General features: G+C 44.2%; 1 protein-coding gene across 5 annotated transcripts in view; it reads right to left on the reverse strand.

The window, feature by feature from the left end:
• Positions 1-280: 280 nt before the first annotated feature.
• MCTP1 (multiple C2 and transmembrane domain containing 1) overlaps positions 281-27,336 on the reverse strand; it is a 1,325,457-nt gene continuing 1,298,401 nt past the window's right edge. For all 5 annotated transcript variants that reach the window (XM_077289252.1, XM_077289242.1, XM_077289260.1 and 2 more), the window contains 2 exons: positions 7,380-7,477; positions 281-2,443 (listed from right to left, as the gene is read on the reverse strand). In XM_077289252.1, coding sequence (XP_077145367.1) covers positions 2,372-2,443; positions 7,380-7,477 — 170 coding nt within the window. In that variant the 3' untranslated portion in view covers positions 281-2,371. The remainder of the gene's footprint in view (positions 2,444-7,379; positions 7,478-27,336) is intronic.

Consider the following 27,336-nt stretch of genomic DNA (forward strand, 5'->3'; position numbering starts at 1 on the left):
GATTTGCAACTGGAATATTTCAATATTTCAATCAGTGATATCTAGGATATGGTATTTAATGTTCCCTTTATTTTTTTGAGCAGTGTATATTATAAAAGTCTTTATATATACACACCGTTAGTCATATATATATATATATAAATATATATAATATAATATATACAAACATAACATAAATTTGCAGATATTTTGTTAATATATATTTATATATGTGTATATATATATATATATATATATATATATACAGTACATATATATATATATATATATATATATATATATATATATATATATATATATTGCAGAGTAAGAATGCTTTAAAAAAAATAGAAGAATTAATAACGTATTTTTATTGCTGTAATTAAAAAAAAATGCAAGGTCCGGTTAATGAACAATAGAAAAGTCTAAATCAATATTTGATGTGATTGTCATTTGATCTCAAATTGGAATCAACTCTTCTAGCTACACTTGCGCACAGATTTTGAAGTATCTTGGCAGGAAAGTTGTTCCAAACATCTTGGAGAACTAAACACAGATCTTCTATGGCTGCAGTCTTGTGCAAATCCTCCTGTCTCTTGTAATCTCAGGCAAAATCGAGGATGTTGAGATCAGGGCTGTGTGGGGTCATATCATCACTTCCAGAACTCCTTACTTTTCTTGATGCTGAAGATAGTTCTTAAAGAGAACATGTCACCAGAAAAAATGCTATTAACCTGCAGATATAGGGTTAATTTGCAGGTTAATATCATCATTAATCTGCCCAGTGCCTGCACTTAGCTGAGCGCTGCAGGGAAAAAAATGAACTTTATTTTTCCCAGCAGCATTCTGGTTGCAGTAAAAAGGGGTGTCGCGGGTGCAGGTTCAGTCACTCTGAGTCTACAGAGCGGTGGCTGTAACTGCACCCCCAATGAAGAGCCAGTGTCAGTCAGGCCCAGGGACTCGGTTACAGCCGCCGCTCTCTGTACATAGAGCCGTGACTGAATCAGCACTGGCACCGCCCCTGTGACTGAGACTGGAACGCTGCCTGGGAGAATAACGTTAATTTCCTCCCCACAGTGGGGGTCTAAGTACGGGCGCCAGACAGGTTAATGACGCTATCAACCTGCAGATATGGGGTAAATTTGCAGGTTCCCTTTAATGCAATGAGCTTATTGTGGGGGATCTGTAAAAGTCTACATCCAACGAAGATCTATGGAAAGTCCAGTGTTGATGCTGTTTCGAAGGGAAAGAGAGGTCACACCAAATATTGATTTGATTTAGATTTTTCCTTTGCTCATTTGCTTTGTGTTTTTACTTTTTTCTATTTTTCAGCAGTTTTCCACATCTGCCTAAAACTTTTTCACAGTACGTTATGTATAATATGTGAAACTACATTTAATAGCAGTTGACTAGAATATTAAGAATGCTGTAGTATAAAATAAAAGTAAAAAATTCTCTCCCAATAAATGCCCTGTCACTCCAATGCTTTCGCTTTGGTCCCTGCCGGATTTGCAGCTATGACATTTTGCAGCAGTGACGCCTGCATGTACGTGCGACCCTCAAGTCCAGTGAATGACTGCAGCGTTCACGTGTATGTGTGAATGGAGCATGTGAAGTTATCACTGCTGGACAGTCAGGAATGACCTGACCTGTAGTGATGGAGTGACGGAGGCGTTAATGGATGAGTAATGCTTTCTCTGTTTGCTCTTATCATGTAATAGAATTTTAAGATTTTCCCTAGAAGCGTGTTATTGACTGAAATTTCAATTCTGTTCATTGGTTAATTTATCATAGGGAATCCAGTATTATACATTTACATTTTTTACTTGTACAAACAAAATATTTCCCTTATTTTGGTTCATTTGCTTGAAGAGGATGATTGTATGTGAGATATCCTAAGCAGCTGAGGAGCTTGAGGGACAGATCATAGAATGAATGACACCATAGCTTAAATATTCTAGTAGCTCACACAAGCCTGAGCTAATACACCAAAAACAGGGAACTGCTAGGCACTGAATCCAAAAGTGCAGATTCTTCTTTAAAAATCCAAAGAATCACTCTGTATGAGAAGTATAGCTTTTTTTTGGCTAAAGCATGTGCATATAGTGTGCAGCCTATCTCAGCCATGTACTAATAGAAGACAATATCTACACTATCCCGAATGCTGCATCACGCCACTGGCCCGGGCAGAGCATTCACACAGCAAGACATGAACCTCCCCAGTTTATATCAAATTCGTATTGTACAATGGTATCTGCCTTTATACAATATATACAAATTGTCACAATCATGATAAAAAATACAGTATAAGGGAACATAAACAATGAGAATGCGTGTGAGGCCGCAGGGCTTCCCTTTTTCAGATGCCGTTCTCCTCCATGCGTAGCACCGGCTAACCAAGATTATTTTTCTTCCTTTTGCTGGGGCTGTGACCGGCGTCTGGTTTTAGTTCCCGATATTGCACCTGTGTATACATACAAAATCAGAGACAAAAGTGGTCGGTGGATGATATGTTGTAACAGAAGGAATTAGCCAGTTTTATCAGCCTGAGAACAGAATTAAGGCCACAGCTGGGATTGGGGAACACGAGATAGAAAGATAGGAAGGGAGAAGTTGGAGAAGAAATGAGAAAACTGTGGCTGGAAAAACACAACATGGATTTGGGCAAAATTTCCAACCATAATGCACTACTGTTAAAACTAATTTTATGACATGAATGATTAGGTATTTCCTATTCTGGCAGGTACAGAAGCTGGAATCTTTGGACATTTGGGTTTGCATGATGTTCTTTCATGTAGTGTACACCGACATACATTTGGTAAGAAACGAGCATTCAGTCAATTATGTCTAGGCAGATACTTTAGTGAAGCAATGGATTTTCCACTGAGAACTGTCTGTGAAGTGAGTTTTGGCTATATTGAACAGGCTGATTTTTGCCAATAAATGACCTCTGACCTACTATATACCAGTTGATTGACAATGGTTTCTGTTCCCGTTCACATAGCCAACAAAACTGTATGGCGAAAGAAGGATTGTTAAGACCACCTTTCTGTTACTATATGTAGTGCATGTTCTCGACAGCCCACCACCTGTACACACAGGATACCAATGAGTTGGCGAAAGTGTTTTGGCGGAAAACACATGGATTTTCATTTTTTGATCGACCATGTGTGAAGTTACACTTATCAGTAGCTATAATCATGGTGAAAAAGACTAGATACTACAAATGTATGACAATGGCGCATGCTGAACAATCTTGGTGCATTTTTAGACACCTTGGTCTAACCTTATTCAACTTCTTGGTTAGCTTACTCAAGAATGGTGTTTCCAAAACTCCATGAAACTTATACTTTGGATATTTAAAAAATTTTTTCCCCAAGAAGCAGTGCCATATATAATACCCAATAGAAAAAACTCCAGGTAAAGAATCAAACTGTATTCCGGTGCGGTTAAAAAATGAATGAGATGTTCATTTTCATCCAGCAATATAGTATAACTTTCCTATGTGTTTCTCACTTTAAACCATGGATACGTGATTACGGACTGGTCTACAGTCAGAAACACATAGGAAATATATACTATATTTCTGGATGAAAATGAACATGTCATTCATTTTTAAATTGCACTGGAATAAAGTTCGATTTTTTTAGCAGGATTTTCAGCTGGAGAAGTTTCTATTGGATGTATACAGCGCTGAGTTTAGCAGGAGTGGCTTCCCTGTGCCAAGGATCTCAGTCATATAGCGGTGTGAGTTGGTTGTTCCGATCTTTGCAATTTTCCATATATAATATACAGGAAGTATTAACATATTAACTGCAATAATTGACTGTATCTTGAGTACTTGTGCTGTAATGGATGTGATACAGTGTGTCAGTATGGGAGGCCAGTGTTTAACACAATTTCTTGGATACAGATACTCTGTATCACTCATTTTGTCAACTATAAATTAGCAGGTTAAGGAGCAAGACCCCTCATTTTAAGCTGTAGCTTTGAGAGGGCTCTGGGCTGTTTGCCATTATCTTCCCTAAGGAAAAGCAGCAACTCAAAAATAATGAAGATCAGCAATGTACAAAATAAATAGCTTTATATATAAAGGTCTGTCTCTGTATACAGTTTATAAGTAGAGAAAAGGCTAAAATGTAAGCCACCTGATAATATACAGCATACATTAGTAATACATTAAAGTCTATACACTGGGGAGAATTCACAGACATTGCCACTTAGCTACACTATACCATTTCTGTCCCAAAATAACTCGAGGAAAATGCCTTATATCGTTCAATGCATATGGGATTTGTGATAGGTCTATATTTTTATTTTCTTGTGTGGTTCTTGACCTTCCTACCATCACCATGTCTGGAGATATTGCAGGTGCTTCATTAGTAATAAATGTGGAATGTGGCTGATAATGGGACATTGGAAATACGGTCCTCTTATCAGGCACATGTGTGTCTACAGTACACATTTTGTCACATTCAAGTTAAACAATGTGTCAAGCAATATAAAAATATACAAGTGCTTCTCACTAAATTAGAATATCACCAAAATGTTAATTTAATTTCAGTTCTTCAATGCTAAAAGTGAAACTCATATATTATTTAGAGTCATTACAAACAGAGTGATCTATTTCCAGTATTTATATCTGTTAATGTTGATGATTATGGCTTACAGCCAATGAAAACCCAAAAGTCACTATCTCAGTAAATTAGAATAATTAACAAAAACACCTGCAAAGACATCCTAAGTGTTTAAAAAGGTTCCTTAGTCTGTTTCAGTAGGCTTCACAATCATGGGGAAGACTTTTGACTTGAAAGAAGTCCAGAAGGCAGTCATTGACACACTCCACAAGGAGGGTAAGCAACAAAAAGTCATTGCTAAAGAAGCTGGCTGTTCACAGAGTGCTGTATCGAAGCACATTAATGGAAAGTTGAGTGGAAGTAAAAAGTGTGTGTGACGCCTAGGAGAGGCGAACTTCCAAGAGTGGACCCTCTGGTTCGAGGCACTGAAGCTCCCCTAGGTGAGCGAACCTTGTGGACCCGACCCCTATACAGGGATCGTTAGGGGCAGGCCTGGAGGAGTCAGATACCGAGATGGCTGGTACCAAGAGGGACGGCTCATAGGGAAGCAGTTGTCAAACACGGATACGACAGACAGGACAGCCATCAGCAAGGTAGCAGGGAGACAGGAACCTAGGAAGGCTGAGCAGGTTCAGAGAATACAGTAAGGGAGTATAGAGAACAGGACGACTGCAGAGAACACTAGAAGGAGGACCCCTAAGACACCAGGGAACGGGACCAGGAGAGAGATAGGGACCTCAGAGTAGAATCCAGGAGCCAAGGAAGCCCCGGGCAGGGCAGAAGCAAGGAACCCAGAGGCAGGAAGAACCAGTGACTGCGGGTGACAGCAGCAGGGATAGGGTTAACTAATATGGCTGACAGGTACATGCAGAAGCGGCCTAAGCATGAGTACACAAAGTGGGTGCACACACAATAATCAGGCGCCTCCACTAAGGGAGGGCGGCTTGATATACCTAGTGAAGGAGTCTGATTGGAGCAGCAGGACTTCCGGGTCACGCGCCACACAGCTAAAGGGCCAGCAGAGCGCACGACTGCGGCCTAAGGCACCTGCGCAGAACTGCCGCTGACCGTGGGACCGACAGTGTGGGAGTAACATGCCGCGACCCCTGACCAGCAAGACGCCGAGGTGCTGGAGTGGAGGGGTAAGTATCAGGGAATGGGGCGGCTGTGGTGTCCGTGGACATGACAGTGTGGTAGAAAAAGGTGCAAAAGCAACCGGGATAGCCACAGCCTTGAAAGGATTGTTAAGAAAAGGCCATTCAAAAATTTGGGGGAGATTCATAAGGAGTGGACTGCTGCTGGAGTCATTGCTTTAAGATCCACCACACACAGATGTATCCAGGACATGGGCTACAAGTGTCGCATTCCTTGTATCAAGCCACTCATGACCAATGGACAACACCTGAAGCGTCTTACCTGGGCCAAGGAGAAAAAGGACTGGACTGTTGCTCAGTGGTCCAAAGTGTTGTTTTCAGATGAAAGTAAATTTTGCATTTCATCTGGAAATCAAGGTCCCAGAGTCTGGAGGAAGAGTGGAGACGCACACAATCCAAGCTGCTTGAGGTCTAGTGTGAAATTTCCACAATCAGTGATGGTTTGGGGAGCCATGTCATCCAATGAAGGAGTAGAACCATCTCAAGGAGGATCACAAGGAAATGGACAGCATGTGACTTAAATATTAGTGTCTGAGCAAAGGGTTTGAAAACTTATGACCATGTGATATTTCAGATTTTCTTTTTTATTAAATTTGCTAAAAATTTCTACATTTATTTTTTTTTTAAGTCAAGATGAGGTGCCATCAAGGAGAAACCTGACAGTATGCATAATTACTCACTACCCGGATTTCTCAATCTGTAGCCCAATAAAATGATTGCAAAAATGTACTCCAAGCCTAATAAACCCCTTTATGCTTAGGTCTAATCCCAGAGGATGGTTAAGTTTTTATTTTACAGATTAGTTGTGCATTGTGCCACCGATGTTTCTGCTACTGCATTGTGTTGGAGAAGGTAGTCGCTGGTGGCAGCATTAATGGTTGTCAGGAGAAATAATATCTTTCCTCTATAAGTGTTCTTTACCACAAATCCATTGATCATTTCCAAAATACTGACAGTTCAGGTGCAGAGGGGGACAGTGTCATTAAAAGGGTGGTCTGAAGGTGAAACAAAATTTGATCTAAATCCCTATCTATTTGATGCCATAATTTAAGCTATTTTATAAAATAATTATTTTAAAAATTCTCCTCTGTTCCCAAGATACACTATCTAACTGCTAGTCTATATTTTATTTATTTTTATTTCCTGTCTTATGCCAATTCGTTACAATACCTGGCAGAGACCAGTGATGTCACCTGCGGTGGTGGTTCTGATCTCCTGCGTGTCAGGTAGTGAAACACCACTGTGTTGCCAGCTCGTTACTGCAGATCTAAGTTGAGAAAAGAGTGGGCACTGTCACTGTGCACAAAGCACAGTGCACAGCGTAAAGACAGGGCAGGGACCAGCTCAACCCCCAAAGGAGCTGATGCATTGTTTCAGAGGTGAGGTTGTGGCAGTGACCACAGCCTCTGCCCACTGCTCTGCTGATGTTTCGTTTGTGTATCCCAGAATGCACTGGGGTTCTCAAACGAATTGTTAGGAAGTAAAAAAAAAATAGACTAGTAGTTAGATACTGTAATTAGGGAAGAATAGGGAATTTTTAAAGCAAGTATATTACAAAATAGTTTAGACTATGGCATCAAATAGATAAAATTTACTTTCACCTTTGGGAAACCCCATTAATCTAATAAAGAAAGGCACAATTGTCATGTAGAGAATGTATGGCACCTACCAGCTGCACATCAGAAGGAACTCTGGTGAGGAAGTCAAGGATCTCATTATTGTCAATCATATACGGACTACGAATCTTCTTTGTAAACTTATTTATTCCTGCAATTGCAGAATAAAAAAAACATGACAAATACATTAACCATAATGATGGGTACAATTAATTCTCGTTTGATCTGATCATCGTTACGAAAGAAACCCTGCACTGCCTGACAACCACCATTATGTCATTTCACCAAATACTCATACCAACTCTTATCCGTTTTACCAAAAACAACTTCATACAGCTATTAAACAGGTTGTCCACTACTTTTTTCATTGATGACCTGTCAATAAGATAGGTCATCAATGTCTGAGCAGTCAGGTTCCAACACCTGGCGCTCCAACAGATCAGCTATTACATATTATAGTTCTCGGTGTTGACCGGAACTGCCCGATTTCAGAGTTTCTTCGCCTCCTTAAAGTGGCGGCGGCAGGATACTACACATCCGCCTATTATTGATTTGAATAGGTGATGCATGTGTAGTACCCTGCCGCCACCATTATCAGAAGATAGAGCAGCTCCGCAACTGCGCAGTTCTGGACACCGACGCCGATAACAGCTGATCGGGATCAGACATTGATGACCTATCCTAAGGATAGGTCATCAATAAAAAAATAGTGGACAACCTCTTTAATGAGAAGAGTGGAGGGTGAGAGGCGATCAACTTTTAATGAAGTGCAAAGTTTGTTAATCTCCTGAATGTCTTCAAAATGTATAATTCATAATACATAAAATAGTTGTACTTGTACAGGTATGAAGTGATAATAAAGTAATAAGACAAATTAGGCATACTGACATCAGGTTTAGGGGGGCTGTGATGGAGCTAAGAATAATATAGGCAGAGGAGAGACAGAACCGGTTTGCTTCAGTTAAAGAAGCAATCCTCCCATCAAAGTTCTTATCCTCTTAATATAGTGCAGTCATCATATGTTATATCACTGCGTACTTACAATTGCTCATTTTGTCTTTCTACCCAGGTAATTCTTCTCTGTTCTATGTATAAACAGGAAGTCTCTTTTCCCTGCACAAATCATTCCCCTCTTTAACTCCAGTCCTGACCCAACATCTCTCTCCTCCTGCCTGCCAGGGACTTTTGCCGTGACTCATGAGTCATACAGGGAAAATTTACCTCCTGTTTCTACATAGAGCTTAGAAGGATTCAGCTTGTGAGTTTTTAATCATGAGATGTCATAGACTTAATGGAAAAATGAAGACTTAATTGGGTAGAAAGGCAAAATGATCAATTGTCAGTGCACTGTGCTATATAATATGATAACTGCAATATATTAAGGGGATAAAAACTTTGATGGGAGTGCTTCTGTAAGTAAACCCTGTAAAGGGAGAAAAGTCATATTCAAAACCTTTAAAGAATATGGCCACAATTTTTTATTAATGAAACGCATTTATTTTGGGCAAAAACAATTGTTGCAATATCATTAAAAATATTGTACCATTTTTCGCTTACAAGCACTTTTGTTCCTTTTAATGGCTGCAAAGTGAGTTAACAGAAAATCTGTCAGTGAGATCATTTGTTGGGGAAATCGTAACTCTTTTATTTGTCTTTTTCGGAAATTCACTATGTTGACTTATGATGACCACTGACCACACCATAGTTGATCTAAACTTTGATATCGTTATAAATCAATTGAAATCAAAGAAAAATAAAGATAAATGCGTTACAAACCCCCGGCAGAATGAGCTCACTGACAGATTCTCAGTTAAAGGGGTTGTCCACTGTATGTGACTGCAGACTGCTGCATTCAGACTTCGCTGACATTAGTCTAATATGTATGGAGGCCTTCATACTACTTGTGTTTCTAAACATGGCGCCCCTTAGAGATAGCAGCTGAAAAACCAGATCATTGATCAGCTATAATCTGTAAGGCACCCTCGCAGCAGTTTCCCTCAGACTCTTTGTGCCTTTATTGTCTGTGTGGACTGATCCGCAGGGTGTCTGCTTTATGGCAGCAATAATAAATTGGAGTTAGCTGACAGAGAAATATAGAAAATATTTCAGCCTCATCCCCAGAGACCAGAAGAGCTGCACCAGACACTAAACTGCATATACAATGTATGCTCACAAGTGATGAGCGAGTGTGGTCGTTACTCGAGTTTTCCGAGCATGCTCAGAAAACTCGAGTAACGTGCACACTCGCTCATCACTAATGCTCACACATCATACATCTGTACATTCTGCCACAAAATGCAAGTGCTTCTCACTAAATTAGAATATCATCAAAAAGTTAACTTATTTCAGTTCTTCAATACAAAAAGTGAAACTCATATATTATATAGAGTCATTACAAACAGAGTGATCTATTCCAAGTGTTTATTTCTGTTAATGTTGATGATTATGGCTTACAGCCAATGAAAACCCAAAAGTCATTATCTCAGTAAATTAGAATTTTTTTTACAAAAAACAACTGCAAAGGCTTACTAATCGTTTAAAAAGGTCCTTTAGTCTGTTTCAGTAGGCTCCACAATCATGGGGAAGACTGCTGACTTCACAGATGTCCAGAAGGCAGTCACTGACACACTCCACAAGGAAGGTAAGCCACAAAAGGCCATTGCTAAAGAAGCTGGCTGTTCAGAGAGTGCTGTATCCAAGCATATTAATGGAAAGTTGAGTGGAAGGAAAAAGTGTGGTAGAAAAAGGTGCACAAGCAATCGGGATAACCGCAGCCTTGAAAGGATTGTTAACCCCTTAAGCCCCAAGGGTGGTTTGCACGTTAATGACCGGGCCAATTTTTACAATTCTGACCACTGTCCCTTTATGAGGTTATAACTCTGGAACGCTTCAACAGATCTTGGCGATTCTGACTTTGTTTTCTCGTGACATACTGTACTTCATGATAGTGGTAAAATTTCTTCGATATAACTTGCGTTTATTTGTGAAAAAAAAACGGAAATTTGGTGAAAATTTTGAAAATTTTGCAATTTTCCAACTTTTAATTTTTATGCCCTTAAATCACAGAGATATGTCACACAAAATAATTAATAAGTAACATTTCCCACATGTCTACTTTACATCAGTACAATTTTGGAACCAAAATTTTTTTTTGTTAGGGAGTTATAAGAGTCAAAAGTTGACCAGCAATTTCTCATTTTTACAACACCAATATTTTTTAGGGACCACATCACATTTGAAGTCATTTTGAGGGGTCTATATGATAGAAAATAACCAAGTGTCACCATTCTAAAAACTGCACCCCTCAAGGTGCTCAAAACCACATTCAAGAAGTTTATTAACCCTTCAAGTGTTTTATAGGAATTTTTGGAATGTTTAAAAAAAATGAACATTTAACTTTTTTTCACAAAAAATTTCTTTCAGCTCCAATTTGTTTTATTTTACCAAGGGAAACAGGAGAAAATGGACCCCAAAAGTTGTTATACAATTTGTCCTGAGTACGCTGATACCCCATATGTGGGGGTAAAGCACTGTTTGGGTGCATGGCAGAGCTCGGAAGGGAAGGAGCGCCGTTTGACTTTTCAATGCAAAATTGACTGGAATTGAGATGGGACGCCATGTTGCGTTTGGAAAGCCCCTGATGTGCCTAAACATTGAAAACCCCCACAAGTGACACCATTTTGGAAAGTAGACCCCCTAAGGAACTTATCTCGATGTGTGGTGAGCACTTTAACCCACCAAGTGCTTCACAGAAGTTTATAATGCAGAGCCGTAAAAATAAAAAATCATATTTTTTCACAAATATGATAATTTTGCCGCCAATTTGTTATTTTCCCAAGGGTAAGAGAAGAAATTGGACCCCAAAAGTTGTTGTGCCATTTGTCCTGATTACGCTGATACCCCATATGTGGGGGGTAACCACCGTTTGGGCGCATGGCAGAGCTCGGAAGGGAAGGAACGCCATTTGGAATGCAGACTTAGATGGATTGGTCTGCAGGCGTCACGTTGCATTTGCAGAGCCCCTGATGCACCTAAACAGTAGAAATCCCCCACAACTGACCCCATATTGGAAACTAGACCCCCCAAGGAACTTATCTAGATGTGTTGTGAGAACTTTGAACCCCCAAGTGTTTCACTACAGTTTATAATGCAGAGTCGTGAAAATAAAAATTAATTTTTTTTCCCACAAAAATGTTTTTTTTAGCCCCCCAAAATTTTTATTTTCCCAAGGGGAATAAGAGAAATTGGACCCCAATATTTGTTGTCCAATTTGTCCTGAGTATGCTGATACCCCATGTGTTTGGGAAAACCCCTGTTTGGGCGCACGGGACAGCTCGGAAGGGAAGGAGCACTGTTTTACTTTTTCAACGAGGAATTGGCTGGAATTGAGATCGGATGCCATGTTGCGTTTGGAGAGCCCTGATGTGCCTAAACAGTGGAAACCCCCAATTCTAACTGAAACCCTATCCAAAACACACCCCTAGCCCTAATCCCAACCATAAATGTAATCCAAACCCTAATTTTAACCCCAACCCTAACTTTAGCCCCAACCCTAACCCTAACTTTAGCCCCGACCCTAACTCAAACTTTAACCCCAACCCTAACCCTAACTTTAGCCCCAACCCTAACTTTAGCCCCAGCCCTAACCCTAAATTTAGCCCCATCCCTAACTGTAGCCCTAACCCTAACTGTAGCCCCACCCTTAACCCCAACCCTAACCCCAACCCTAGCCCCAACCCTAGCTCTAACCCTAGCCCTAACCCTAGCCCTAACCCTAGCCCTAACCCTAACCCTAGCCCTAGCCCTAGCCCTAACCCTAGCCCTAACCCTAGCCCTAACCCTAATGGGAAAATGGAAATAAACACATTTTAAATTTTTTTTTTCCCTAACTAAGGAGGTGATGAAGGGGGGGTTTGATTTACTTTTATAGCGGGTTTTTTAGCGGATTTTTATGATTGACAGCTGTCACACACTAAAATACGCTTTTTATTGCAAAATTTTTTTTTTGCGTTACCACATTTTGAGAGCTATAATTTTTCCATATTTTGGTCCACAGAGTTATGTGAGGTCTTGTTTTTTGCAGGACGAGTTGACGTTTTTATTGGTACCATTTTTGGGCATGTGATATTTTTTGATCGCCTTTTATTCCGATTTATGTGAGACAGAATGACCAAAAACCGGCTATTAATGAATTTCTTTTGGGGGGGGGGCGTTTATACCATTCCACATTTGGTAAAATGGATAAAGCAGTTTTATTCTTCGGGTCAGTACGATTACAGCGATACCTCATTTACGGTACATAATTTTTTTATGTTTTGGCGCTTTTATACGATAAAAACTATTTTATAGAAAATAATATAATATTAATAATAATAATTATTATTTTTGCATCGCTTTATTCTAAGGACTATAACTTTTTTATTTTCTTGCTGATGATGCTGTGTGGTGGCTCGTTTTTTGCGGGACAAGATGACGTTTTCAGCGGTACCATGGTTATTTATATCCGTCTTTTTGATCGCATGTTATTCCACTTTTTGTTTGGTGGTATGATAATAAAACGTTTTTTGCCTCTTTTTTTTTGTTTTTTTTTACGGTGTTCACTGAAGGGGTTAACTAGTGGGACAGTTTTATAGGTCGGGTCGTTACGGATGCGGCAATACTAAATATGTGTACTTTTACTGTTTTTTTATTATTTAGAGAAAAAAATGTATTTATGGGAACAATATATATTTTTTTCTTTATTTAGGAATTTTTTTTTTTTTTTTTTACACATTTAAAAATTTTTTTTTTTACTTTGTCTCAGGGGGGACATCACTGTATACTGACAGATCGCTGATCTGACACTTTGCAGAGCACTGTGTCAGATCAGCAATCTGACGTGCCCTGCTCCTGGCTTACCAGCGCCTGCTCTGAACAGGTGTGATGGAATGTCCTGCTTCCCCCTGCTATAGGCTGTGAAGATGAACTGCCCTAGAATTAGGGGAGGAGTTGAGCCTGAACTGTGTGTGAGCTGAAGCTGCTAGAGAGAACGTTGTGCTGTTTGCTACAAGGAAGGTCCCACAGCCTGGGACGGAGTGCACGTGTGAAATTTGCAAGACTTTTCCGGGTACAGCAAAGGTGGCTGTTCTGTGCTAGCTCGTGAAGCCATGAAGATACTGAGAAAGGGACTTACAGTTTCCAGGAGCATCCCTAGGATCCAGAAGCAAGGAGAAGACCACGCTTCACAGAGCTGACAGAAAGCCGTGTGCACCACCATTTTAGACCTCTGGGGGCCCCCTGGAACTGGACCTGAGTCCCCAACATCACCGTGAGTCTGTTCTTGTTTGGTGCACCTGTTAGGGCCTAGTGTAGGCTTCAGTAGTCAGTACACGGGAGCCGTGTGGCCTGCTTAGTAAGGGCCAGGGAGGTTATACGTAGAGTAGCATCGTTATTTGTGTATTGTTTAAAGTTGCTTGTGAGACATATTCTGAGTCTGTAATAGTTGGAGCACCGTGCTATTTTACGGACAAGATAAAGTTTATAACTCTTGTAAAGTGTCTCTTGCCATTGCATACCCCTGTTTGCATCTTCCTCACCCACTTCATTCCTTGCCTCCCAATAAATCTACCCTTTGTTGTTTGCACCTCATCTTGTGTACAGTAGTCTTCCTGCACTGTGGTGGTCCCCCGGCCATTGCTTCAAATGGCGCTGTGAGCAGGGTTCTGTCACCAAGATGGAGGCAGCAGACAGCAATGGCGGGAATGCTAATGTTAATGGAGATGCCGTGGGCATTGGTGGAACCCCTGCAAGGACAGTCCCTATGGGCACCATATTTAGTGTGATACCAAAGTTTGACGGCAAGAATATGCCACTGTCCGACTGGGTGACTGAGGATTTATAACATCAACCGAGACCTGGAAGTGGACATTGCGTTAACTGCCCTAGAGGGGGAAGCCCGTAGAAACATCTGCCTACAACCAGAACTCACCCGCAGTACCCTGAAGGAGCTAGTGAAGTTCTTGGAAGAGATCTACGGCGAGACTGCTAGCGCCGGACACCTTCGCACCAAATTTTTCTCTAGGCTGCAGCGGGAAGAAGGAATTTCTCAGTATGCAACAGCACTGCAAGAAGTGTTAGCAGAGGTGCAGAGAAAGGAGGCGGATGGATTTGGCGGCGTGGGCTCTAAAGACCGGATACTCCGGGAGCAATTCATTCTGGGACTGCACAGCACATCCTTGAGGCGAGCACTGTCAGAACGGGTCCGGGCAGATCCGGCTCTTAAGTTTTGTCAAATCCTGGCGGAAACAGTGGCCCGAAGTAAAGAAGAGAGCTATGCGTCTGGGGTGATGCATTTCCAGGGCGCCAATAACAGAGGGGACCCAAACCATCAGGAGATGCTGGTCCAGGTGGTGCAAGACTTGCAGCGGTCCCTTGTCAACGTGCAAGAGAAACTGACCCAGGTGGAGCGAAGAGTGGGGGAACTACAACAGTCTGACCCACCGTGCTCATGCAACCATTTTTCAGCCCGACCGATAAGGGATCAGTGGGAGCAGGCCCCCTCCCGTCAGGCATCGGAGGCACGAGGACAGGCTCAAAGTACCCCCCGGCGAGGAGGAGGCATCCAATGCTGGGAATGTGGAGGACGGGGGCACCTTGCCAGAGACTGTCGGAACTATACTCAAGGCCATTGGAAGCTGCCGTTAAACTACCAACCCCCGCAGTAGCGCGGCACTCTGCGGGGGAGGCGAGAAGAGAGGCCACTCCATATCATAACGAACACTTGATTGCTGGGATCCCCATCCTACGTGCTGAATTCAAAGGAGTTCTAGTGGATTGCCTGATAGATACCGGGTCACAAGTGACAACGATGCCAGAAGTGTACTTCAAGCAGCATTTCCAGGACCTGGCCAAGCCAGAAAAAGAGACATTGATCCGGTTGTTTGCTGCCAACCAACAACCGATCCCGGTCACAGGGGTCGTGTGGATGAATATTCGAATCTGTGGGCAAGAAGTTGGGAGAAAAGGGATCCTGCTAGTCCCTGAGCCTATCAAGGAATATGTGCCTGTAATATTGGGAATGAATATCCTACGTGAACTCAATCAGATTATGTTTACCAAACGGGGACCTGGAAATTGGAAGAAGGCTACTACACATAAGCCTACTCAAGAAGCCCTTCAACGACTGATCCGCGTCTGTGGGACGCAGAAGAGTGTGCCATCTTATCAGACGGTAGGGGTCATCCAGGCTCCTGGTAAAGAACCTGTAATCCTACCTCCCGAGCGAGAAACTATAGTATACCTTCCAGTGGGGACTCACCGCAACCTTGATGGGTTGGAAGTGGTTGTTCAGCCTGTGGTAGGCAGAGGAGTGGACCAAGAAGTCATGATAGCTCGTACGATAGCTGTAGTCCAGCGAGGACATGTCCCCATAAGGGCTTTGAATGTGGGCCCCGGGGAGGTCACCTTGCCACGAGGGACAGATCTGGCCCTGGTGTACCTACATAAGGGTGAAGTGGTGAGTCAGAAGGAGATGTCTTTATCACCGAGAGAAGGCGTGGGGTGGACCCTAGCAGTTGCTGCGGGGGAAGAAGAGACGCCATCCCCGGAGTGGAGTGGACGGGTCATCCTTGATCAAATGGAAGTGGAAGTGAAGGCTCTTGGCCCTGAGCGTGTGCAAGCAATAGAAACTATGCTGTGGGAAAATCAGGCTGCATTCGCCCGTCACGCTGAAGATTTCGGCTGTACTGAAGCCATCACGCATGAGATACCGACTGGGGAAGCTCGTCCAATTCGAGAACGATACCGGCAGATCCCACCCAAGATGTATCAAGAGGTGAAAACATTACTGAGGCAGATGCTGGATTCAGGAGTGGTGCAGAGTAGTCAGAGCCCTTGGGCAGCCCCGGTGGTGCTCGTCAAGAAAAAGGATGGGACCTGTTGTGAATTCCGCTCTTGGGCTCCCTCCGGTGGTTGTAAGTAGCATTTTTGTGAATTTTGTTCTTGGGCTCCCTCCTGTGGTATTGAGTGGTATGGCTGCTTCTGGGATTTAGCATCAGCAGCTGTTTTCACTGATCGTCTTTCTGGCTCGGCTATATTAGTCTGGCCTGTTCCCTCATTCAATGCCAGTTGTCAATTGTTCCAGCCTGGAGTCACGGCTCTTTGGATTTCCCTGACACTCTGACCAGTTCAGCAAAGCTAAGTCCTTGCTTGTCCTTTTGCAGTTCACTTGTTGTGGACTTTGTTGTTCAGCACTTTCTATGTTTTGCTCATTTGTCCAGCTTATCAGTATGAACCTATTTAGCTAAGCTGGAAGCTCTGGGCAGCAGAGTTTGCCCTCCACACCTTTAGTCAGGTGTGGAGATTTTTGCATTTCTCTGCGGTGGACTTTTTCTAGTTTTTATTACTGACCGCACAGTGTTTCTTTCCTTACTGTCTATCTAGCTAGAAGTGGCCTCCTTTGCTAAATCTTGTTTCATACTACGTATGTCATTTCCTTCTCCTCTCACAGTCATTATTTGTGGGGGGCTGTCCTATCCTTTGGGGATTTTCTCTGAGGCAAGATAGCTTTCCTGTTTCTACCTTTAGGGGTAGCTAGTTCTCCGGCTGTGACGAGGTGTCCAGGGAGTGACAGGAACATCCCACGGCTACTGCTAGTGTCTGTGTTAAGATCAGGAACTGTGGTCTGTATAGTTACCACCTGCTCAGAGCTAGTCGCATGTCGCTCCTACATCACCAGACCATAACAGTACAACTGGCCGAAAATGAGCTGAATGCATCTCAAAAGAAGGAAAAGAAAAAGAGTTCTGAGCCTTTTTTTTTTTCTTTTTCTTTAGTCTGTTTTGTCTTTTTCCTTCCTCTTAATCTCTGGGTGATTCAGGATTTGGATGCGGGCATGGATGTTCAGGGGTTGTTTTCTCGTGTGGATCAGCTTGCTGCAAGAGTACAGAGTATCCAAGATTATGTTGTTCAGACATCGGCCTTAGAGCCTAGAGTTCCTACTCCGGATTTGTTTTACGGGGATAGATCTAAGTTTTTGAACTTTAAAAATAACTGCAAATTGTTTTTTGCTCTGAAACCCCGTTCCTTTGGTGACCCCATTCAGCAAGTTAAAATAGTTATTTCTCTGCTGCGTGGTGACCCTCAGGACTGGGCATTCTCCCTTGAGTCAGGGGATCCGGCATTGCTTAATGTAGATGCATTTTTCCAATCGCTCGGATTATTGTATGACGAACCTAACTCTGTAGAGCATGCTGAGAAAACACTTTTGGCCCTGTGTCAGGGTCAGGAAGCGGCAGAATTATACTGCCAGAAATTTAGAAAATGGTCTGTGCTGACTAAATGGAATGAGGATGCTCTGGCAGCAATTTTCAGAAAGGGTCTTTCTGAAGCCCTTAAGGATGTTATGGTGGGGTTCCCCACGCCTGTTGGTTTGAGCGAATCTATGTCTCTGGCCATTCAGATTGATCGGCGCCTGCTCGAACGCAAAGTGGTGCACCATATGGCAGCGTCCTCTGAGCAGAGACCTGAGCCTATGCAATGTGATAGGATTTTGACTACAGCGGAACAGAGGGGATACAGACGTCAGAATGGGCTGTGTTTTTACTGTGGTGATTCTGCTCATGCTATTTCTGATTGCCCTAAGCGTATTAAGAGGGTCGCTAGATCTGTTACCATTAGTACTGTACAGCCTAAGTTTCTCCTGTCTGTGACCCTGATTTGCTCATTGTCATCTTTTTCTGTCATGGCATTTGTGGATTCAGGCGCTGCTCTGAATTTAATGGACTTAGAATTCGCCAGGAGCTGTGGTTTTTCTTTGCAGCCTTTGCAGAGCCCTATTCCTTTGAGGGGTATTGATGCTACACCGTTGGCCAAGAATAAACCTCAGTATTGGACTCAGCTGACTATGTGCATGGCTCCAGCACATCAGGAAGATTGCCGTTTTCTGGTGTTGCATAATTTACATGATGTTGTTGTACTGGGTTTTCCATGGTTACAGGTGCACAATCCTGTGCTGGATTGGAAATCGATGTCTGTGACTAGTTGGGGTTGTCAAGGGGTACATAGCGATGTTCCTTTGATGTCAATTTCCTCTTCCCCCTCTTCTGATGTTCCTGAATTTTTGTCAGATTTCCAGGATGTATTCGATGAGCCCAAGTCCAGTTCCCTTCCTCCACATAGGGACTGTGATTGTGCTATTGACTTGATTCCTGGCTGTAAGTTCCCTAAGGGCCGACTTTTCAATCTGTCTGTGCCAGAGCATGCCGCTATGCGGAGCTATGTCAAGGAGTGTTTAGAGAAGGGGCATATTCGGCCGTCTTCGTCACCATTGGGAGCGGGATTCTTTTTTGTTGCCAAGAAGGATGGCTCCTTGAGACCCTGTATTGATTATCGCCTTCTTAATAAAATCACTGTCAAATTCCAATACCCTTTACCTTTGCTCTCTGATTTGTTTGCTAGGATTAAGGGGGCTAGTTGGTTTACCAAGATTGACCTTCGAGGGGCATATAATCTTGTTCGTATTAAACAGGGTGACGAATGGAAAACTGCATTTAATACGCCCGAAGGCCATTTTGAATACCTGGTGATGCCTTTCGGGCTTTCTAATGCTCCTTCTGTATTTCAGTCCTTTATGCATGATATTTTCCGCAATTATCTTGATAAATTCTTGATTGTGTATTTGGATGATATTTTGATTTTTTCCAATGATTGGGAGTCTCATGTGAAGCAGGTCAGGATGGTATTCCAGATCCTTCGTGATAATGCTCTATTTGTGAAGGGGTCTAAGTGCCTATTTGGAGTTCAGAAGGTCTCTTTTTTGGGGGTTTATTTTTTCTCTTTCATCTATAGAAATGCATCCTGTTAAGGTCCAAGCCATTCATGACTGGATTCAACCCACATCTGTGAAGAGCCTTCAGAAATTTTTGGGCTTTGCTAATTTTTATCGCCGTTTCATTGCCAACTTCTCTAGTGTGGTTAAACCCCTGACCGATTTGACAAAGAAAGGTGCTGATGTGACAAATTGGTCCTCTGAGGCTGTTGAGGCCTTCAGGAGCTTAAGCGCCAATTTACTTCTGCCCCTGTCTTGCGTCAGCCGGATGTTTCTCTTCCTTTTCAGGTTGAGGTTGACGCTTCTGAGATTGGGGCAGGGGCTGTTTTGTCACAGAGGAATTCTGATGGTTCCTTGATGAAGCCATGTGCCTTCTTTTCCCGAAAGTTTTCGCCTGCGAAACGCAATTATGATGTCGGCAATCGGGAGTTGTTGGCTATGAAGTGGGCATTTGAGGAGTGGCGACATTGGCTTGAGGGAGCCAAGCACCGCATTGTGGTCTTGACCGATCATAAGAATCTGATTTACCTCGAGTCGGCCAAGCGGCTGAACCCTAGACAGGCTCGGTGGTCCCTGTTTTTCTCCCGTTTTGACTTTGTGGTCTCATATCTTCCGGGATCTAAGAATGTTAAGGCGGATGCCCTCTCTAGGAGTTTTTTGCCTGATTCTCCTGGAGTCCTTGAGCCGGTTGGCATTCTTAGGGAAGGGGTGATTCTGTCTGCCATCTCCCCTGATTTGCGGCAGGCGCTTCAGGAATTTCAGGCTGATAAACCTGACCGCTGTCCTGTGGGGAAGCTGTTTGTTCCTGATAGATGGACAAGTAAGGTAATTTCTGAGGTCCATTGTTCTGTGTTGGCCGGTCATCCTGGGATTTTTGGTACCAGAGATTTGGTTGCTAGGTCCTTTTGGTGGCCTTCCTTGTCGTGGGATGTGCGTTCTTTTGTGCAGTCCTGTGGGACTTGTGCCTGGGCTAAGCCTTGCTGTTCCCGCGCTAGTGGGTTGCTTTTGCCTTTGCCTGTCCCGGAGAGGCCTTGGACGCATATTTCCATGGATTTTATTTCGGACCTTCCTGTGTCCCAGAGGATGTCTGTTATCTGGGTGGTTTGTGACCGGTTCTCTAAAATGGTCCATTTGGTGCCTTTGCCTAAATTGCCTTCCTCCTCTGATTTGGTTCCATTGTTTTTTCAGCATGTGGTTCGTTTGCATGGCATTCCGGAGAATATTGTGTCTGACAGAGGTTCCCAGTTTGTTTCCAGGTTTTGGCCGGCCTTTTGTGCTAAGATGGGCATTAATTTGTCTTTTTCTTCGGCGTTCCATCCTCAGACAAATGGCCAAACTGAGTGAACTAATCAAACCTTGGAAACCTATTTGAGATGCTTTGTGTCTGCTGATCAGGATGATTGGGTGGCTTTCTTGCCGTTGGCCGAGTTTGCCCTTAATAATCGGGCCAGTTCGGCTACTTTGGTTTCGTCTTTCTTTTGTAATTTTGGTTTCCATCCTCGTTTTTCTTCAGGGCAGGTTGAGCCTTCTGATTGTCCTGGTGTAGATTCCGTGATGGACAGGTTGCAGCAGATTTGGACTCATGTGGTGGACAATTTGACGTTGTCTCAGGAAAAGGCTCAGCGTTTTGCTAACCGCCGTCGGTGTGTTGGTCCTCGGCTTCGTGTGGGGGATTTGGTCTGGTTATCCTCTCGTCATGTTCCTATGAAGGTTTCTTACCCTAAGTTCAAGCCTCGGTTTATTGGTCCTTATAAGATTTCTGAGATTATCAATCCAGTGTCTTTTCGTTTGGCCCTTCCAGCCTCTTTTGCCATCCACAATGTTTTCCATAGATCTTTGTTGCGGAGATATGTGGTACCCGTTGTTCCATCTGTTGATCCTCCTGCCCCGGTGTTGGTTGAGGGGGAGTTGGAATATGTGGTTGAGAAAATTTTGGATTCTCGTTTTTCGAGGCGGAGGCTTCAGTATCTTGTCAACTGGAAGGGTTATGGCCAAGAGGATAATTCTTGGGTGGTTGCCTCCGATGTCCATGCTGCCGATTTGGTTCGTGCTTTTCATTTGGCTCGTCCTGATCGGCCTGGGGGCTCTGGTGAGGGTTCGGTGACCCCTCCTCAAGGGGGGGTACTGTTGTGAATTCCGCTCTTGGGCTCCCTCCGGTGGTTGTAAGTGGCATTTTTGTGAATTTTGTTCTTGGGCTCCCTCCTGTGGTATTGAGTGGTATGGCTGCTTCTGGGATTTAGCATCAGCAGCTGTTTTCACTGATCGTCTTTCTGGCTCGGCTATATTAGTCTGGCCTGTTCCCTCATTCAATGCCAGTTGTCAATTGTTCCAGCCTGGAGTCACGGCTCTTTGGATTTCCCTGACACTCTGACCAGTTCAGCAAAGCTAAGTCCTTGCTTGTCCTTTTGCAGTTCACTTGTTGTGGACTTTGTTGTTCAGCACTTTCTATGTTTTGCTCATTTGTCCAGCTTATTAGTATGAACCTATTTAGCTAAGCTGGAAGCTCTGGGCAGCAGAGTTTGCCCTCCACACCTTAAGTCAGGTGTGGAGATTTTTGCATTTCTCTGCGGTGGACTTTTTCTAGTTTTTATTACTGACCGCACAGTGTTTCTTTCCTTACTGTCTATCTAGCTAGAAGTGGCCTCCTTTGCTAAATCTTGTTTCATACTACGTATGTCATTTCCTTCTCCTCTCACAGTCATTATTTGTGGGGGGCTGTCCTATCCTTTGGGGATTTTCTCTGAGGCAAGATAGCTTTCCTGTTTCTACCTTTAGGGGTAGCTAGTTCTCCGGCTGTGACGAGGTGTCCAGGGAGTGACAGGAACATCCCACGGCTACTGCTAGTGTCTGTGTTAAGATCAGGAACTGTGGTCTGTATAGTTACCACCTGCTCAGAGCTAGTCACATGTCGCTCCTACATCACCAGACCATAACAGGGACCATCCGTTTCTGTGTAGATTACAGGAAACTCAATGCCTGCACTGTTCGAGACTCGTATCCATTGCCCCGCATCGAGGAATCCTTGACAGCATTGGAGAAAGCCAAGTACTTCTCCACCCTGGACCTAGGAAGCGGATACTGGCAAGTAGCCGTGGCAGAGAAAGACAGAGAGAAAACCGCCTTCATCCTCCCTATGGGGCTGTTCGAGTTTAACCGGATGTCTTCCGGGCTCTCCAATGCTCCAGGCACCTTTCAACGGCTGATGGAAAAGTGTTTGGGAGATTTAAATTTTGAGGCTACCCTGATCTATCTGGATGACATCATTGTGTTTTCAGCCTCATTCGAAGAACACCTTGCCCGGCTTGGACAGGTACTCGGAAGACTGCGGGCCCATAACCTGAAGGTGAAGCCAAAAAAGTGCCACCTCTTCAAGAGAGAGATCGAGTACCTAGGCCGCATAGTGTCACAAGATGGAGTTCTACCCTCGCCAGAAAAAGTGGCTGCTATCCAGAAGTGGCCAGTCCCTCGAACAGTGAGAGAACTCCAGGCCTTCCTGGGACTCGCTGGGTACTACCGCCGGTTTGTTAAAGACTTCGCGAAGGTGGCAGGTCCTCTCAATGAGTTGCTGAGGGGGAAAGCTGGAGTGCCGAAGACCCAGCGCATCCCCTGGGCACAGGGACAAGACAAGGCCTTCCAGGCTATAAAGAATGCCCTTACTTCAGCCCCGATTTTGGCATACGCAGACTTCGATCAACCGTTCCTGTTGTACACAGATGGTAGCCTTCATGGACTCGTTGCAGTACTTTCTCAGATACAGGATGGACATGAGAGAGTCATCGGGTATGCCAGCAGGTCCCTGTGAGACAGCGAAAGAAACCCTCACAATTACAGCTCCTTCCGGTTAGAGCTCCTGGCCCTGGTGTGGGCCATGACAGAAAAGTTTGCAGGCTTCCTGACAGGTACCAAGATTCAAGTTCGAACAGACAATAATCCCCTGGCCCACCTTGAGAATGCTAAATTGGGGGCCTTAGAACAACGGTGGATGGCTCGCCTAGTCAAGTTCGACTTTACCATCCGTTATCGCTCTGCTACCGAAAACGCAAATGCTGATGGGCTGTCAAGAGTGCCTGTGGAGACTCCACTGGATCTTAATGAGCAACTCGAAGAGGAGGAAACCCCAGACTTTAATAAGTTTAAGCCCCAATGGTTGCAGCCCAGTCAAGAAGGGAGTCCTGCGCATTACCCCGATCCCTGGGGAGAACCAATGAGGAATGGGGTCACATTCAGGATGAAGACGAAGGGCTGAGACAGATGAAATGGTGGGTAACGCAAAAGCGGAAGCCTGGCAAACAAGAGAGAGATGATCTGGACTCTGAAATGAGGAGTGTGTTGCACCAGTGGGATAGACTGGAAGTGCGAGAGTCAGTGCTATATCGTAAGAGGCAACAGCCAAAAGATATGGAAGTAAGGTGGCAAGTGGTCATCCCAGGAAGAATGGCTCAAGAAGTAGCTAAAGAAGCCCACGAATTCGGAGCGCACTTCGGCCCCACAAAGACCTACCAATGGTTACAGCGGTATGTGTATTGCCCCCGGTTGGAGCTTGTGGTGGAAGAGGTTTGCCGGCAGTGTCGAGTATGTGACTTCATTAAGAGTACTGAACAGAGGGCACCCATCCAGACCATACAAACTAAGGAACCGCTAGAAGTCTTGATGATTGACTATCTCCCCGTGGGACACTCGGCCCGGGGGCTGCAATACTGTTTGGTGATGACCGATCATTTCTCTAAGTTCGCAGTAGTCACTCCGACTAGAGATCAGACTGCGGAATCGGCGGCGTGAGCCATCTGTCAAGACTTAATCCGGGTGTATGGGTGCCCAAAGCGCATCCACTCCGACCAAGGCGCATGTTTCCAAAGCAAGGTGATGGAAGAATTGTATCGCATGTATGGCATCGAGTGGTCCCGGACCACCCCTTACCACCCTTAAGACAACGGAGCTTGTGAACGCTTCAACAGAACCTTACTTTAAATGCTGAGAACGTTGGAGGAGGATAAGAAGGCATGTTGGCCAGACTATCTGCCAGAATTGGTCTGGACCTACAACAATCGGGTCCACTCCACCACGGGTTATACCCCCTATCTACTGTTGTTTGGAAGAGCTGGACGAGAGATCATTGAGCTGAATTTGGAACAGCCAGAGGAGCTGATGGAGCGAACTATCACCTCATGAGTGAAAAAGAATCGGCAACGATTGCAAACGATACGGTGGTTGGCGGGTCAGCAACTGGAAGAAAAAGAACATATGGGCCGCAAACCGACTTAAGAGTTACCGCTCCAACCTGGAGACCGAGTATTAGTCAGAGAGAAACGCCCTAAGGGAAAACTAAGTGAGAGATGGGAAGTACAGCCATACAAGGTTATCGAGCGAGTGTATGCTAACGGCCCTGTCTACAAGGTACAGATTGAGAATGGGGCATCCGCCCCTAGAGTACTTCACAGAAATATGTTGCGGCCTTGCCGGTCTGGGGTCTGTTCTACGCCATTGTCGCCTGAAGGCGCCACTCCACTTCCTGAATCTGTCATGCCTGATGGTGAAATCGATGATGAGTGGTTGACCATCCCTGACACAGTAGGGGGTCCTCAGCCGCACAGAGACGGTAATCCCATGGATGTACCAGTACCGCCATGCGAGGACAAGACCAGACAAGAGCTCACAATGTCTCCTGCAACAAGTGTTCCTCTGGAAGATAGTCAAGCCTTGCCTGACAGCCAAGAGCTTCGGAGATCCCAGAGGTCTAATGCAGGGGTTCCACCAGTCCGATATGTAGAACAGTGTGCTCTGTCTGTTTGTAAATCTTTGTTGCCTCCTCTATAGGTGCTGTTCCGCATTGCACGTTCCTTCATTACGCTTCAACCTAGATTCTGTGATGGTCGAGGACAACCATCATTAAGAAGGGAGGCATGTAAGAGGGTGGTGCTGTTATGGACAGTAACACACTGCCACTTTAAGAGACAGCACCCCCTTGTCTGGTGTGATGGAATGTCCTGCTTCCCCCTGCTATATGCTGTGAAGATGAACTGCCCTAGAATTAGGGGTGGAGTTGAGCCTGAACTGTGTGTGAGCTGAAGCTGCTAGAGAGAACGTTGTGCTGTTTGCTACAAGGAAAGTCCCACAGCCTGGGACGGAGTGTACGTGTGAAATTTGCAAGACTTTTCCGGGTACAGCAAAGGTGGCTGTTCTGTGCTAGCTCGTGAAGCCACGAAGATACTGAGAAAGGGACTTACAGTTTCCAGGAGCATCCCTAGGATCCAGAAGCAAGGAGAAGACCACGCTTCACAGAGCTGACAGAAAGCCATGTGCACCACCATTTTAGATTTCTGGGGGCCCCCTGGGACTGGACCTGAGTCCCCAACATCACCGTGAGTCTGTTCCTGTTTGGTGCACCTGTTAGGGCCTAGTGTAGGCTTCAGTAGTCAGTACACGGGAGCCGTGTGGCCTGCTTAGTAAGGGCCAGGGAGGTTATACGTAGAGTAGCATCGTTATTTGTGTATTGTTTAAAGTTGCTTGTGAGACATATTCTGACTCTGTAATATTTGGAGCACCGTGCTATTTTACGGACAAGATAAAGTTTATAACTCTTGTAAAGTGTCTCTTGCCATTGCATAACCCTGTTTGCATCTTCCTCACCCACTTCATTCCTTGCCTCCCAATAAATCTACCCTTTGTTGTTTGCACCTCATCCTGTGTACAGTAGTCTTCCTGCACCGTGGTGGTCCCCCGGCCATCGCTTCAATCGTCTCAGGGAAGCACGCAGGTAAATCTACCCCTCCTTGTACCGCCAGAACACTGCGTTCATGTTTCATCACAGTGTGCCGGGGGTTAATGTGCCGGGAGCGGTCCATTACCGCTCCTGGCACATAGTGCCGGATGTCAGCTGCGATAGTCAGCTGACACCCGGCCGCGATCGGCCGCGCTCCCCCCGTGAGCGCGGCCGATCGCATATGACGTACTATCCCGTCACTGGGAATTAAGTCCCAGGTCACCTTGACGGGATAGTACGTCATATGGGATTAAGGGATTAAGAAAAGGTCATTCAAAAATTTGGGGGAGATTCACAAGGAGTGGACTGCGGCTGGAGTCATTGCTTCAAGAGCCACCACACCCAGACGTATCCATGGGCTGCAAGTGCTGCATTCCTTGTGTCAAGCCACTCATGACCAATAGACAGTGCCAGAAGCGTCTTACCTGGGCCAAGGAGAAAAAGAACTGGACTGTTGCTCAGTGGTCCAAGGTGTTGTTTTCAGATGAAAGTAAATTTTGTTTTTCATTTGGAAATCAAGGTCCAGAGTCGGGAGGAAGAGTGGAGAGGCCACAATCCAAGCTGCTTGAGGTCTAGTGTGAAGTTTCCACAATCAGTGATGGTTTGGGGAGCCATGTCATCTGCTGGTGTAGGTCCACTATGTTTTATCAAGACCAAAGTCAGCGCAGCCGTCTACCAGGAATTTTTGAGCACTTCATGCTTCCCTCTGCCGACAAGCTTTTTGGAGTTGGAAATTTCATTACCCAGCAGGACTTGGCACCTATCCACACTGCCAAAAGTACCAATACCTGGTTTAAAAACAACAGTATCACTGTGCTTGACTGGCCAGCAAACTCGCCTGACCTTAAGGGGTATTGTCAAGAGGAAGATAAGAGTCTGCTATCAAAGCAACCTGGGCTTCCATAACACCTCAGCAGTGCCACAGGCTGATCGCCTCCATGCCACGCCGCATTGATGCAGTAGTTGATGCAAAAGGAGCCCCGAGGAAGTATTGAGTGCATTTACTGAACATACATTTCAGTAGGCCAACTTTTCGGATTTTAAAATCAGTGTTCAAGCTGGTGTCATAGTATTCTAATTTACTGAGATAATTACCGTACTTTTGGGTTTTCATTGGCTGTAAGCTATAATCATCAAGATTAACAGAAATAAACACTTCAAATAGATCATTCTGTAATTACTCAATATAATATATGAGTTTCACTTTTTGTGTTGAAGAACTGAAATAAATTAACTTTTTGATGATATTCTAATTTAGTGGGAAGCACTTGTATATAACAATTCAGCAATATAATCTGCATTATGAGTTATAAAAAAATCAATTAAATCAAGTTGTAAAACAGATTTTGCTGCAGATTCGCAGCAGTTTACCCTGTCCACTTGTAATGACTTGTTCACATGCAGGATTTTTTATGCATTTTTTACGCACTTTTTTTCATGCAGA

This window comes from Ranitomeya variabilis, chromosome 1 (assembly GCF_051348905.1).
Source record: "Ranitomeya variabilis isolate aRanVar5 chromosome 1, aRanVar5.hap1, whole genome shotgun sequence".
Taxonomy (NCBI): domain Eukaryota; kingdom Metazoa; phylum Chordata; class Amphibia; order Anura; family Dendrobatidae; genus Ranitomeya; species Ranitomeya variabilis.